This window comes from Spinacia oleracea, chromosome 6, assembly GCF_020520425.1.
Source record: "Spinacia oleracea cultivar Varoflay chromosome 6, BTI_SOV_V1, whole genome shotgun sequence".
Classification (NCBI taxonomy): domain Eukaryota; kingdom Viridiplantae; phylum Streptophyta; class Magnoliopsida; order Caryophyllales; family Amaranthaceae; genus Spinacia; species Spinacia oleracea.
In genome coordinates, this window is record NC_079492.1 from 5,154,762 (window position 1) to 5,167,872 (window position 13,111).

Below are 13,111 nucleotides of genomic sequence, written 5' to 3' on the forward strand. Positions count from 1 at the left end.
GTAATTTATTCTTTCTTCAATTCAGTCACGTCTTACATTGTGCACCATTTTTTGTAAAAACTGATAATTTTGGTGATGTGGTCCGATTTTCATGCAGTTATTCTTTCATCAGTTTCGTCTTCTAGTATGCTTAATGCCACAAATATTGCCTTGGATCGACCCGATTAAAAGGGGGATTGATTGCTTATATAGTCAAGGGTTTAGTGCCAAATTAAGTGTTCTCCTAATATCCGTCGTCAGTTGTTTGACTTAGAGTCTACAAAAAAGAAAGTTATAAAATCACAAGCTATGTTACCTGGACTCGGGTACACGGTACTAGTGCCGGATACGATCGTGTCCAAATATCCGACTCGGTTATTTTGTAAAAAATATCCATAATTTTGGCCTTAAATCCATGTCGGAGTGTCGAGGTTCCAACATGGGTACGTGAGGTTAAACGAAGAGTCCGGATGCAGGTTCAACTGCCATCCATTAACACGACCCCAACAAATGAGAAGGAAATGTTGATTTTTTTACCTTTGGCACATTTGTTTGGCTACAATAAGTCATTAAAAGTTGATACAAAATCAACATTTCACTATTGTTCATTTGCACAGATCAAGCAGCAGTGGAAACAGTCAGAAGAACTTGATAAAAGAATATTCTTTAGTGGACAGTGAACCTTGACATACATTGATTTATGCCAAGCAGATGTAATATAAATGCTGGTGTGCCTATTTTGCAGAGCATGGTGGGGCGTAGTATAGTCATTTGCTTATAAGATTTCTCTTGATTTATTTATTTCAAATATCAACTATTTATCCGTTTAAATAAAATCAGCTATATATAATTTTTACTCTCTTTGTTTCAAGATAAGTGTTCTAGTCTGACCGACTCATATGAATCTGGAGCATAATATTTTGAGCTTTGTAATCATTTGCCTATGTAAAACCTACCTGAAAACCCTAGACATTTATTTGTTCAATTTTGATGCAATCTTTAGAGTTTATGGTGTGTGTTTGAATTGACACAAATTCGGGTTGTGACACAACGTGAACCATACAGCTTGTTCAAACTGCAGAAAATAAACACAAATACAGAGTAGATGATGACAATAATCAATAGCCTAGAACAAGAAATTATAGGTCATCCAGAGTTTTAGTTCTCAAAAAAGTAAATGTAACTCGAATATATAGATGCAAATCTGTACAAATTTAAGATTCAAACAGCTGATTTCCTGATTAGCTGGAATGGGATTTAAAGATAATAATGTACACAACTGCAATACTATACATGACCAGAAAAAAAAAAAATTAATGGAGCACAAACATAGGCATTTTGAACATGATTTCAGTTGAAACACCAAATCAATCAATGAGAAGGGTTGTGTTGTGTCTTCAACTCGCGCTCCACGGTCAGCCCCGAAGTCTTTAAGCAGGGTATGCAGGCAATGGTTCTTCCATAACTGTCAACGAAGAGCCAATGAAATCAAATGGTTGTTGACACAAATTTCAGGGAAAACTAGACCTGATCATCTATGGCCCGGCCCAGCCCGAAAAAGTATAGGTTTGGGCAACTTCAAATACACATTCTAGATCAAAGCCCGAACCAGCCCGAAAAACCCAATTCGACCCGAAAGCCTGCACCAAATTTATGGGTTTGGGCATAATTTTTTGTGTTAAATCCCGGCCCGACCCGAATTTTGATCACCTCTCGAAAATACCATCAATATCCCAGGGCGAAAACAGAAAGAAAGAAGAATGCGGAAGGACAAAGGGGTAAATACCTTTTCTCTTTTCAGGAACTTTATCTGAAACCTCCTCAATATCATCAGTCATATTTGAAGCAACAGGAGCCTTGGTAGGAACGTCGGGTAGATCCAACTTCTCTTCTTCTTCAGGAACTGCAGTGGGAACTTTTGGTAGATCTTGTACAGTAAGCTACACCAAAAAATGCATATCTCGTCAGAGAAGATTATGAGAAAGAACATACACAATGCTCAACTGTAATATGCAATCATATACTTCTTGCTAGCACGTGTTCGAAGTTCAAAGTTCACAATTCTTACCATGCCTAAACTACCAACTACCAAGTTTATAGCTTTATACAAAATATGAACATTATGGTATCTGTAAGGTGCCATGAAATACATTTCTGCATGTACGGGTGAGTATATAATATTCATCTAGATTATCCTTTATTTACATTGAACAAGCTGTTTCAGAAAACTTCTGAAGCAGCAAGTGCGTTTTTGGTCTTTTACAGCTTCTGGACATTATAAAAGTTGAATCAGCTCAGAGTATGCAGGGCATCCAACTAGCCTTTCAAATATTTCCAATAGCGTATACAAATTAACATGCAGTTTCAATCACCTCAGCAAGTCCTTATAGTCTCTTGCAAAGTTGCAATTCACTACAATATTGCTGGTGGCTTAATTATGTGAGTGTGCTTTTAAAATTTGAACATTTTCTTGTTATTCCAGACCTAATTGTTTACAGACTGACTTGATCTAATAGCAGTTTCAATCAGCTCAGCAAGTTCTTATACTAGACACTGCATATATAAGGGCAAGTATCTCAATGATAAACATACCTGTGCTTCTAGATTATCAAATTCTGCTAATACTTCTTCCTCGTCATCAGCAGATAATTTCTCCCCCAATATGGCATTTATTTCCTAGAAACAGATACCAGATGAAAGATTATTAGTCTTATATATATAAAAAAAAAATACTAAAACAAACTAATTAATTCTAACAAGAAATGCCCACAGGGCCACAGGTTCACATAACATATAGAGTGAACAGTTAGAGCCGGTTGATTATAACTTTTATAAGTAATGCCGAAGAAAATATGAATTGCAACTAATAGTGCTTTGGTAGCCATTGCAAAGCCACCTTCCATCTATGGTTTTCTACAATGTACCTAAGTGTTGTCACAATGTCTTTTTCTTCCTAATTCATATTTTTTCATTCACCAAAATATAAACATGAAGCTCGATTTAGATTATATCCCTGTTATAAGCAGCGATCGTTACAAAGGACACACTCAAGGATCGAGTGATCCAACTTGATGGCAAGGTCGCCCACTTACCAACCAAATATAAAGCAGGAAGCTGACATTTTAGCCGATATTCTTCCAAGCGCATGTTGTTGAATCAAGGCCATTATGTGGCTTTAAATGACCAACTAGTGGGGGTTTTATGATTCCAAACTTCCTTGTCTGACCATCGTAAACATTCCACAAAATTTTAGGAGTTTCCTAGTCGAGGTCAATTTGGTCAAAAACGGTGTATAGCCTTCAAATTTGGACATTTTCGGACTCGGAAAAGGTTAGAGGTCCGGATGATTCCTGTATACCCCATGGGGCCATGGGTCCCCGAGGGTATATTGGGTGCTTAGAACCATCTAATACGCCTCTTAAATGACATTTTAGCCGATATTCTTACAAATCCATGTTGTTGAATCAAGGCCATTTCGTGGCTCTAAGTGACAAACTAGAGGGGTTTTATGATTCCAAACTTCCTTATATGATCATCGGACACATTCCTCAAAATTTTAGGAGTTTCTGAGACGGGATCCCGGAATCTCCAACTTTGGTCTAAAACAGTATATAATTGTTGGTCACCAGACACTACCTATTGTCCTATTGAAGTAATGAGAGTGGCTGCAACTTTCCATAAAGGAGAAATACGAGAGACATCTTCACGGAGACTCGAGGATGCCCATGGCAATAAAAAATAATTACGTAGTATCAGCTAGAAACTGATAACTAATAGCTGCAACTGCTTTGTATTACAATTGTAATAAGGTTAATGCCAAACATCTGGTCATGACACCCCGACTTTGTCATTATGACGTGAAAAGGTGAATAACAACCTTTGAGACGAGGCATGGACATTGATTGGATTATTGGAAATGGGAGCCTACTACGGCCATCAAGAGTCAAAACTATGGTTAAGACTGGCAAAGTGATAAGGTTTACTATTTATATTTTGTATTACAACTGCAGTAATTTCTTTTATTTGCAGGCCATTTTTTACCTTATTTACTGCTTTGATCAAATTTTAAATTCTACCCCCAACTCCAACCCTCCGAGAAAAAAGAAAAAAGAAATCATGACAATCAATTCAGCAAGTAAACTATACGATATATCAGACCACTTCTAATCTCAATTTAATCCCACTGAAGAGGAAACAAAATGAATAAAGTGATGCATACCTCTTGATAGGCTCTCGCTTCTTCAGTATCATCCATCAACTTCTGAACATCATCCAGGTTAAGCTCACTTTGTATTGCTTTCATTGCGTTGTTTCCCGCCTTCAAGCTCTCAAAAACAGCCTTCTGCTTGCTGGATAATTCTATATCTGCCAACTAAATCAAATAAAATTGTAAAACTAAGATCTTCAAAAGAATAAGGCCATTTAAACTAGCATAAAAAAACTGGAAGACTATATTGCCTTTAGTTCTTACTTGCTGCTCAACATTTATTAGCCAAGCATCAACTTTCTGAAGCAATTCTTCCTGCACCTTCTTCTTCTTCAATGCAAGCAAGGCTCTATCTTTTCTCTTTTCACGAATCAAGTCCCTTGCGGCTTGTTTTTCAGCTTCGATGACAGCTTCAAGCTGAAAAGAAAAAAATCCACGATGAGAAAAGAAGTGCTACAGATGTGCACTTGATGAGAGGAAGGATTAAAGTGTAAATTTGAGTATGCCACCAGAGAAAAATATATACAGTTTAAACCCAACCCAGATATTACTCTATAGTGAAGTAAATACTCCAAAAGGCAATAACAAGAAATCATCTTACAAAAAGACCCAAATGCCCAGTAAAAAATATGAATCTGTTGTCCAGATCTGCTTTTGAAACATGCTTGGCAGTTGGAACTGCTGAAGCCCATTACCTCAATTTCAATCCACGTAATATCAAAAACCCATGCCTTAAGTTAAAGCAATAAAAATCTTCAGACTTTGCTGAACTGTAAATTTGTGTCTAACAGTATAATACAGGTATATTCATTTCGTTTTTTTCAGTGTAAAACATGTATACTAGAAATTTCTAATTGGACATTCTTAGATACATTCAGTCATGTTTTAGCAAAATACGGGGTACATGTTACGGAACACAAGATAATTAAGATCCCTAAACAAACTCACTCTCCATAACAAAGCTCTTGTACTCACAAAGCTCCATATAAGTTCCAAAGACCCAAAGTACAAACTCACCCCTCACCCCCACAAGAAAGACTTCTTCACTGAAGAAGAGTTAATCTCAAAGCAATTTATTCTATCATTTTCTTAAAGAAGAGTTGAATACCCCCCCCCCCCTCCGGAATGGACAGATAACCAACTGAATACTGACTATATTTTTTATCACAAAAGCTCAAGGAGGCAGATTCCAATTGACTAATATACAAATATACTCCCTCCGTCCCTTAATACTCGTCTCACTTTCCTTATAAAGCCGTCCCCTAATACTTGCCCCATTTCTATAAATGGCATACTTTTGCTACTATTATATCATTTCTCTCACTTACCATGGACCCACATATATTCCTATCCTCAAAAAATATTAAAAAGTTCAACACACCTCCACCCAAACCCCTTTATTTGACACATTTCCCACTAACTATATTAAAAAAATTACCCCACTATCAACTATCAACTATCAACTAATAAATTAATAAGTCAATTAAGTTGCCTAAAACTATGTGCCGATCAAACCGGGGCAAGTATTAAGGGACGGAGGGAGTAGTATTTTGCTAGCCAAATCACAACGTTGCCCTTTCAACAGCTCTTTCCAGACAAATAGGAAATGGAAAATCAAATGGATATGAAGATGCGTAAGTCATATCTTCCCTTGAAATTAGTTGGAAAGATCATCACATTCTGACTTCAAGCATCACAATAATAATACAGCTTCTGATGTGATCTCCGATACTCAAGGGGTCAGGGAGAAGTATTCTGCATAACGTCTTGATTTGACATAACTTGGTAAAGATCTATTGAAGGAGTCAGAAAACCAGATGTTGTATGTTCAAATGTAGATATCCAAATAGCATATGATACGGTTGAGTGGGGACTTTTGCAAGAAATGTTATTGGCGCTTGTTTATTTTTTTTCAGTGTAAGACATGTATACTAGAAATTTCTAATTGGACATTCTTAGGTACATCCAGTCATGTTTTAGCGAAATACGGGGTACATGTTACGTAACACAAAATATTTAAGATCCCTAAACAAACTCATTCACCAGAAAGAAGCTCTTATACTCACAAAACTCCATATGAGTTCCAAAGACCCAAAGTACAAACACACCCCTCACCCCCACAAGAAAGACTTCTTCACTGAAGAAGAGTTAATCTCACAGCAATTTATTCTGTCATTTTCTTAAAGAAGAGTGGAATATCCCCCCCCCCCCCCCCCCCTCCCTCTTCCCCCCCTGGAAAAAATGGACAGACAACCAACAGAATACTGACTATATTTTTTATCACAAAAAATCAAGCTTAAGGAGGCAGATTCCAATTGACTAATATATAGGGTACCAGTATTTTACTAGCCAAATCTCAATGTTGCACTTTCAACAGCTCTTTCAGACAAATAGGAAATGGAAAATCAAATGGATATGAAATGCATAAGTCATATTTTTCCTTGAAATTGGTTGGAAAGATCATCATATTCTGACTTAAAGCATCATAATCAATATACAGCTTCTGATGTGATCTCTGATACTCAAGGGGCCTTCGTGACAGGGAGAAGTATTCTTTATAACGTCTTGGTTTGCCAAGACTTGGTAAAGATCTATTGAAGGAGTCAGAAAACCAGATGGCATATGATACGGTTGAGTGGGGAACTTTGCAAGATATGTCATCGGCGCTTGGTTTTCCAGATTATTTCACAAGGTTAATAATGACTTGTGCTCAGAGCCCCAGTTTCACTTTATGATTAATGGTGTGCCGACTGGTTTTTTTTCAGACCAAGAGGGGGCTTAGGCAAGGAGACTTGATGTCTCCCTTGCTTTTTGTGGTGTGTATGGAGTACCTAAGGACTATGGCTTATATAGGTGCTCAAAAACAGTACAAGTACCATTCTAAGTGCAGGACTCTAAATTTGAATCATCTTTGTGTTGCTGACGATCTGATCTTATTTTGTAACGGATTCTACTTCTAAAAATATGTTTCTTCAAGGGCTTAACCTTTTCTCTGACACCTCTGGTTTTTGTGCTAATAAGAACAAGTCAGGAGTTTACAGTTGTGGCCTGAATCAGAATGAAGTTGTTGCCATTTCCGATATCTCTGGTTTCAAGGTGGATACTCTCCTTTCCAAATTGGGAGAGCCTGTTAGAAAATAACAGCAGCTGATTGTTAAAATTTGGTGGGAAAATGATGGCTAGGAATCCTAGGATTAAATTTTGGAGCTCTAGGCACCTTTCTTTTGCTGGAAGGTTACAACTTATTAATTCGGTGTTGATGAGTATTAATGTGTAATGGACTAAATTTTTACTTTGCCAAAGTCAGTTGATGTGTACAGATCATTCAGGGAATCACAATACTTCGAAGCTTGGGTATGTGGCCGGGGATAACCTGTGTAAGGCTAGGAAATTTGGTGGTTTAGGTATTTGGAATGTGATGCTCTGGAATAGAGACGCCTTGGGAAACACAAGTCTGGAACACTGCGAGGAAAGCTGACACTTGTGGGTGAGATGGGTCAATGCAATTTACAATGGAAGGACTACCAAACTCCTAATAACTCTAGTTGACATTGGAAGTGTGTTTGTAAGGCTAAGCATGATTTAAGCTTGGCGTTGCAATATACTCTGAGCTAAATGGGCACGGGCAAAGATTACAATGGTGTAAAATGGTGTGGTGCAGATTTCCTGTACCTAAACACCAGTTCGTAATGTGGTTGGCTATGAACTTGGGAGGTTGCACACAGGACAAAGGTTGCACCACCTTCACATTAGTAACTCTGATCTATGTACAATCTGCAATAAGGAGGTAGAGTTTCACAAGCACCTATTTTTCTACTGTGCATACAGCAAGCAACGAATACAACAAATTAAAGGTTGGTTGCAGATTAGAGCTGATACTACTGACTTCTTCGTTCCTCTTCGATGGATAAACAAGAGAACTAAAAAGTCTCAGTTCTGGAAGCACGTAGCTACTGCTGCAGTTGCTGCCATTGTGTATGTGATTGGTGTGCTAGAAAAGAAGCCTTATGGGAGTTTAAGGTGGCTAATGTGAACACGGTAATTAAAAGGGTTGAAAGGACGGTGAGATCCAGGATAAGTAATGAGTAAGCAGATACCTCAGCACGACAAGAAATGGTTTAAATCTTTTGTAAAATGAGTATTTTAGTGTTAGGCATGTTGACTATGTTGTATTTTGGAGGCTTGAGGTAGGAGGGATCCTTCCTAGAAGGTTTTCTCCCCGTCAAGTACTCTGTATTGTGATTGTGCTCATTTGATTTTAATGAACTTTCTTGCTTACCAAGAAAAAATATATATATATACAGCTTCTTTTTCTCGGGCATCATATTACATGCATGGTGTAATTGCATTTGATCATTATAGTGAAGGTCTTATGATGTCCAGAATTCAAACGAATTTAACCAATCAATTCTTATACATGAAGCAATCAGCATTAAGCCTGTAACAATAATAACAGTTACACACCAGCTCACATACAAACCAACAACCACATACAAGTGAAATAAGTAACACCTATACTTTTTCCCAACTCTTTTTTTCGTTAGACCTCCTTAGATGAATCCTCTTTTCATATTGGTGATTACACAACTGAAATGACAAACATAAGATAGCGGAGCATCAAAACGCTATACATTCCTTCAGTTTGCAGGATTGGTATCGTCTTTCAAGTCATAAGTTTGTGTGCTAATAAGAACAAGTCATAAGTTTACAGTTGTGGCCTGAATCGGAATGAAGTTGTTGCCATTTTCGATATCTCTGGTTTCAAGGTGAATACTCTTCCTTCCAAATATTTGGGAGTGCCTTTTCGGACAAAGAAAATAACAGCTGATTGTGAAAATTTGGTGGAAAAAATGATGGCTAGGATTTAAGTTTGGAGCTCTAGGCACCTTTATTTTGCTGGAAGGTTACAACTTCTTAACTCAGTGTTGATGAGTATTAATGTGTAGTGGTCTAGTGGACTCCAATTTTTACTTTGCCTAAGTCAGTTTACAAGAAGATAAATGCTAGGAGCAGATCATTCAGGGAATCACAATACTTCGAAGCCTGGGTATGTGGCCTGGGATAACCTATGTAAGGCTGAGAAATTTGGTCGTTTAGGTATTTGTAATGTGATGCTTTAGAATAGAGACGCTTGGGTAAACAAGTGTGGAACATTGCGAAGAAAGGTGACAACTTATGGGTGAGATGGGTCAGTGCTATTTACATTGTAAGGACAACCAAACTCCTAGTAACTCTAGTTGAGCTTGGAAGTGTGTTTGTAAGGCAAGCATGATTTAAGCTTGGCGTTACCATATACTCTGAGCTAAATAGGCAGGGGCAAAAATTACAATCGTGTAAAATGGTATGGTGCAGATTTTCTATACCTAAACACCGGTTCATACTGTGGTTGGCTATGCTTGGGAGGTTGCAGACAAGACAAAGGTTGCACCACCTTCACATTAGTAACTCTGATCTATGTACTATCTGGCTATCTGCAATAAGGAGGTGGAGTCACACAAGCACCTATTTTTTACTATGAATACAGCAAGCAACGAATACAACAAATTAAAGGTTGGTTGCAGATTAGAACTGATACTACTGGCTTCTTCGTTCTTCTTTGATGGATAAACAAGAGAACTAAAAGTCTCAGTTCTGGAAGCACCTAGCTACTGCTGCAGTTGCTGCCATTGTGTATGTCATTTGGTGTGCTAGAAAAGAAGCCTTATGGGAGTTTAAGGTGGCTAGTATGAACATGGTTAAAAGGGTTCAAGGGATTGTGAGATCCAGGATATGAAGTATAATGAGTAAGAAGATGAAGATCCCTCAGCACGACAAGGACTGGTTTGATTCTTTGTAAAATGAGTGTTTTAGGCATGTTGCTATGTTGTATGTTTGAGGCTTGAGGTAGGAGGTACCCTTCCTAGAAGGTTTTCTCCCCCTCAAGTAATCTGTATTGTGATTGTGCTCATTTGATTTTAATGAACTTTCTTACTTACCAAAATATATATATATATATATATATATATATATATATATATATATATATATATATATATATATATATATATATATATATATATTTACAGCTTCTTTTCTCGGGCATCATATTACACGCATGGTGTAATTGCATTTGATCATTATACTGATAATAACAGTTACACATCAGATCACATACAAACCAACAACCACATACAAGTGAAATAAGTAACACCTATACTCTTTCCCAACTCTTTTTTCATTAGTTCAACAGGTAGTGATACTATAAGCACTTGATAGTACCAGCAGACCTCCTTAGATGAATCCTCCTTTCATATTGGTGATTACACAGTTGAAATGTCATAAATAAGAAAGTGAAGCATCAAAACACTATACATTCCTTCAGTTTGAAGGATATGGTATCGTCCTTCAAGTTGCTATACTATGTCATGGCCTTCAAGGCTCTTTAAAAGCAAGCAATCTAACACAACTGTACCAACATCCTTTTCAAAAAGAACATTTGTTCAGTAACTCTTCAACAACTCCACCCACAACATAACCTTCTAGCCAGTTACAATCGTCCATTTCATCCTATCAATTAAAGCTAAAAACAGATATAGCAGATGCCATAACCATCAAAACTAAACACCAAATTACACAAACTCTGTAAATATAAATTAACATTGACAGCATTTACCTTTACCCAACCCAATGCAAGTCAAATATTTCGGATGGCGAAACGAGCAGCTAAGACCGATTTTCAGTATATTGAGCTACTCCCCACCAAAGCCACCTCCCTAACCATTGTCCATAGGTTTATAGATAAACACCCAAATCAAGACAACCCCATATTTCAAAGTTGTGATCAAACAATAACAATTATTGGACTCATTTGCAACTTACCCCATCACTTGATCAAATCAACCAATTATTTCACTAACTAAAATATCAGCACAAAACCCTTTCTACATTACCTACCGAAATTGAACACGAAACCCGAATAAAATTTCATACCTAAGCACTCCAATGCATAACCTGAACGGAGGAGGATAATACAGCTAAACATCCCTTATGAGTCAAAATCCAAAAATTCAACAGTCTAGCTTATGAGTGTTTACTTTTATATGCATAGTATAAAACCAAATATATAATCAAATCAAAATCAAAGACAATCAGATCAGCAGAAGAAAAAAAAAATCATCAATAAAATCCGGCTTTTTAATGATGACCCAGAAAAATACAAAAGATTTGAAATGTTACCCAGAAAACAAAATTCCCAAAAGAGTGGGAAAAGGGGGCAAGAATTGAGTTACCTGTTGCTGATATTGACCTAGTTTGCGTCTCTGAGTTTTAAGAGAGAGAATTGCACGATCAACCTCAGTGATCTTGGGTTTCTTCACAAAAATGTTACCCATCTGTATTTAAACACTCCCCAATTCAATTTGAGAGAAAACTATGTAAGCTTAAAGAGCTTTTTTTGCCCAATAATCTTTATCACTTTTATCGCGGTGGTTCGCAATTGTTGCACGGCGGTGGCCGGAGAAATCTGCAACAGGAATTCGATGCACGGTGGTTGTAGTGGTTGCGGTGGTAGGGGGGGGGGGGGGGGGGGGGGTTGGGTCTGTCTAGTGGCCGGTAACAGGCAAGAGGGGAGAATAAGGTTGCGCGCTGGATGCGAGTAAGAAAAGGAGAAAGCAAGACCACCACAGGCCACAGCGACCTCTAGGCTCGCTTTTTTTAAAAAAAAAAAAAAATTTATCTTTCTTTCCCAAAAAAAGGTTAGCTTTGTTCAGATAATTTTCATAAAGTCAGATAATATAAGTTCAGTCAAAATAAGATACATATACCGAAACCTTAGTCTGTAATTCTAAAATATTATAATTGGAGATTGAAACTTCACCGTATATCATTCATGAATCATGATATATATATAGTACAAATATATGCCTAATTCCACCTTGCGCAGGTTTTGCATAGAATTAGAAGACTACCTAACTATTTTTCCGGCGCAGGTGGGAGAAAGAGCAAGTGTTCGTTATTTTTCCGTGTATGTGCGGATAAAATGATGAGCACTTCTGGGCAAAAGTCGGCAAGCAGAGAGATTCAGCGCCCAGGCTGGGGCGTTAAAGATTTCGGCGCCCAGCCCTGGGCGCTGAAAATGATTCCGGGGCAAGTTTCTTGGCGCGTTGCCTCTTTTCCTCGACATGTTCTTGCATTTATTTCTTTTTCTTTGTTTTGTTTTACTCTTTGTTCGCCAGGAATCAATTTTGACGCTATTTTGGAAGCTTTTTGGACTGTTAGCGTTAGACGCATTTTCGTCCGGATTAATTTTTTCTATTCGTGACTCGAAACGGCTTTGAGAACGGAGTTAGGTTGTGGAAGATATGAAGATCTTTGTGTAGGTTTTTGGGTGGGTTGAGGTGCGTGTTGTTAATGAAGGGTATGGTGGGGTTACGTTTTATTATTTTCTTTTTAAGCAACATTTGCGTTTGTTTTGGATTTGATTTCCTTTGATTTCTTTGGGTTGCATGGGTTGACTTTTATGATTGCACGGGTTGACCTTTACGTCTTGGGGATATGTAGGGGATGGTACGGCTTATTTTGTGGATTTCGAGAATTGGTTTTGATGTCACGATTCAAGACCGAGTGGGCCTTGCTATTGGGCCTAAAGTGGACCGCTTCCTTTTTATATTTGCAAATATGATTAGTGCTTGTTTAGTGTTAGAATAATATTTTAGGAGAAATCTTACGCCTTTATTAATTTGGAAAGTAAGGAAAACACACAGAAATAAATTAATCAATATTCTAGGGGGTTTTTAGGACCATATCTAGGGCTTTATTCTTTCTATCATCTAAAGAACTAATAGGCGTTTTGCTAAAGTGCTCTCTACGGCTCAAGCCTTGGGTTTAGTCTCGTAGAACTTTGGTCCTTCGCCTGTACTCATTTTAAACTCTATTCCCTTTGCGTTG

The 13,111-nt window shown here is 37.6% G+C and overlaps 1 protein-coding gene across 1 annotated transcript; it reads right to left on the bottom strand.

Moving 5' to 3' along the window:
* Positions 1-1,085: 1,085 nt before the first annotated feature.
* On the bottom strand, positions 1,086-11,923 carry LOC110797626 (vacuolar protein sorting-associated protein 20 homolog 2). The gene is made up of 6 exons (XM_022002730.2): positions 11,455-11,923; positions 4,451-4,603; positions 4,199-4,351; positions 2,572-2,655; positions 1,766-1,919; positions 1,086-1,444 (listed from the first exon to the last, which is right to left on the bottom strand). Exons 1-6 carry the CDS (start codon positions 11,554-11,556, stop codon positions 1,410-1,412), a joined length of 681 nt encoding a protein of 226 aa, XP_021858422.1. The 5' UTR covers positions 11,557-11,923; the 3' UTR covers positions 1,086-1,409.
* Positions 11,924-13,111: the final 1,188 nt, after the last annotated feature.

What these genes read in the sequence shown, in the direction of transcription:
- LOC110797626 (XM_022002730.2), bottom strand. Translation starts at nt 11,556, where the DNA reads ATGGGTAACATTTTTGTGAAGAAACCCAAGATCACTGAGGTTGATCGT. An exon ending in AAGCGAGAGCCTATCAAGAG is followed by an intron (nt 2,656 to 4,198) that starts GTATGCATCACT and finishes ATCTGTTTCTAG; the next exon opens with GAAATAAATGCCATATTGGG. An exon ending in AGTTCCTGAAAAGAGAAAAG is followed by an intron (nt 1,445 to 1,765) that starts GTATTTACCCCT and finishes CTTCGTTGACAG; the next exon opens with TTATGGAAGAACCATTGCCT.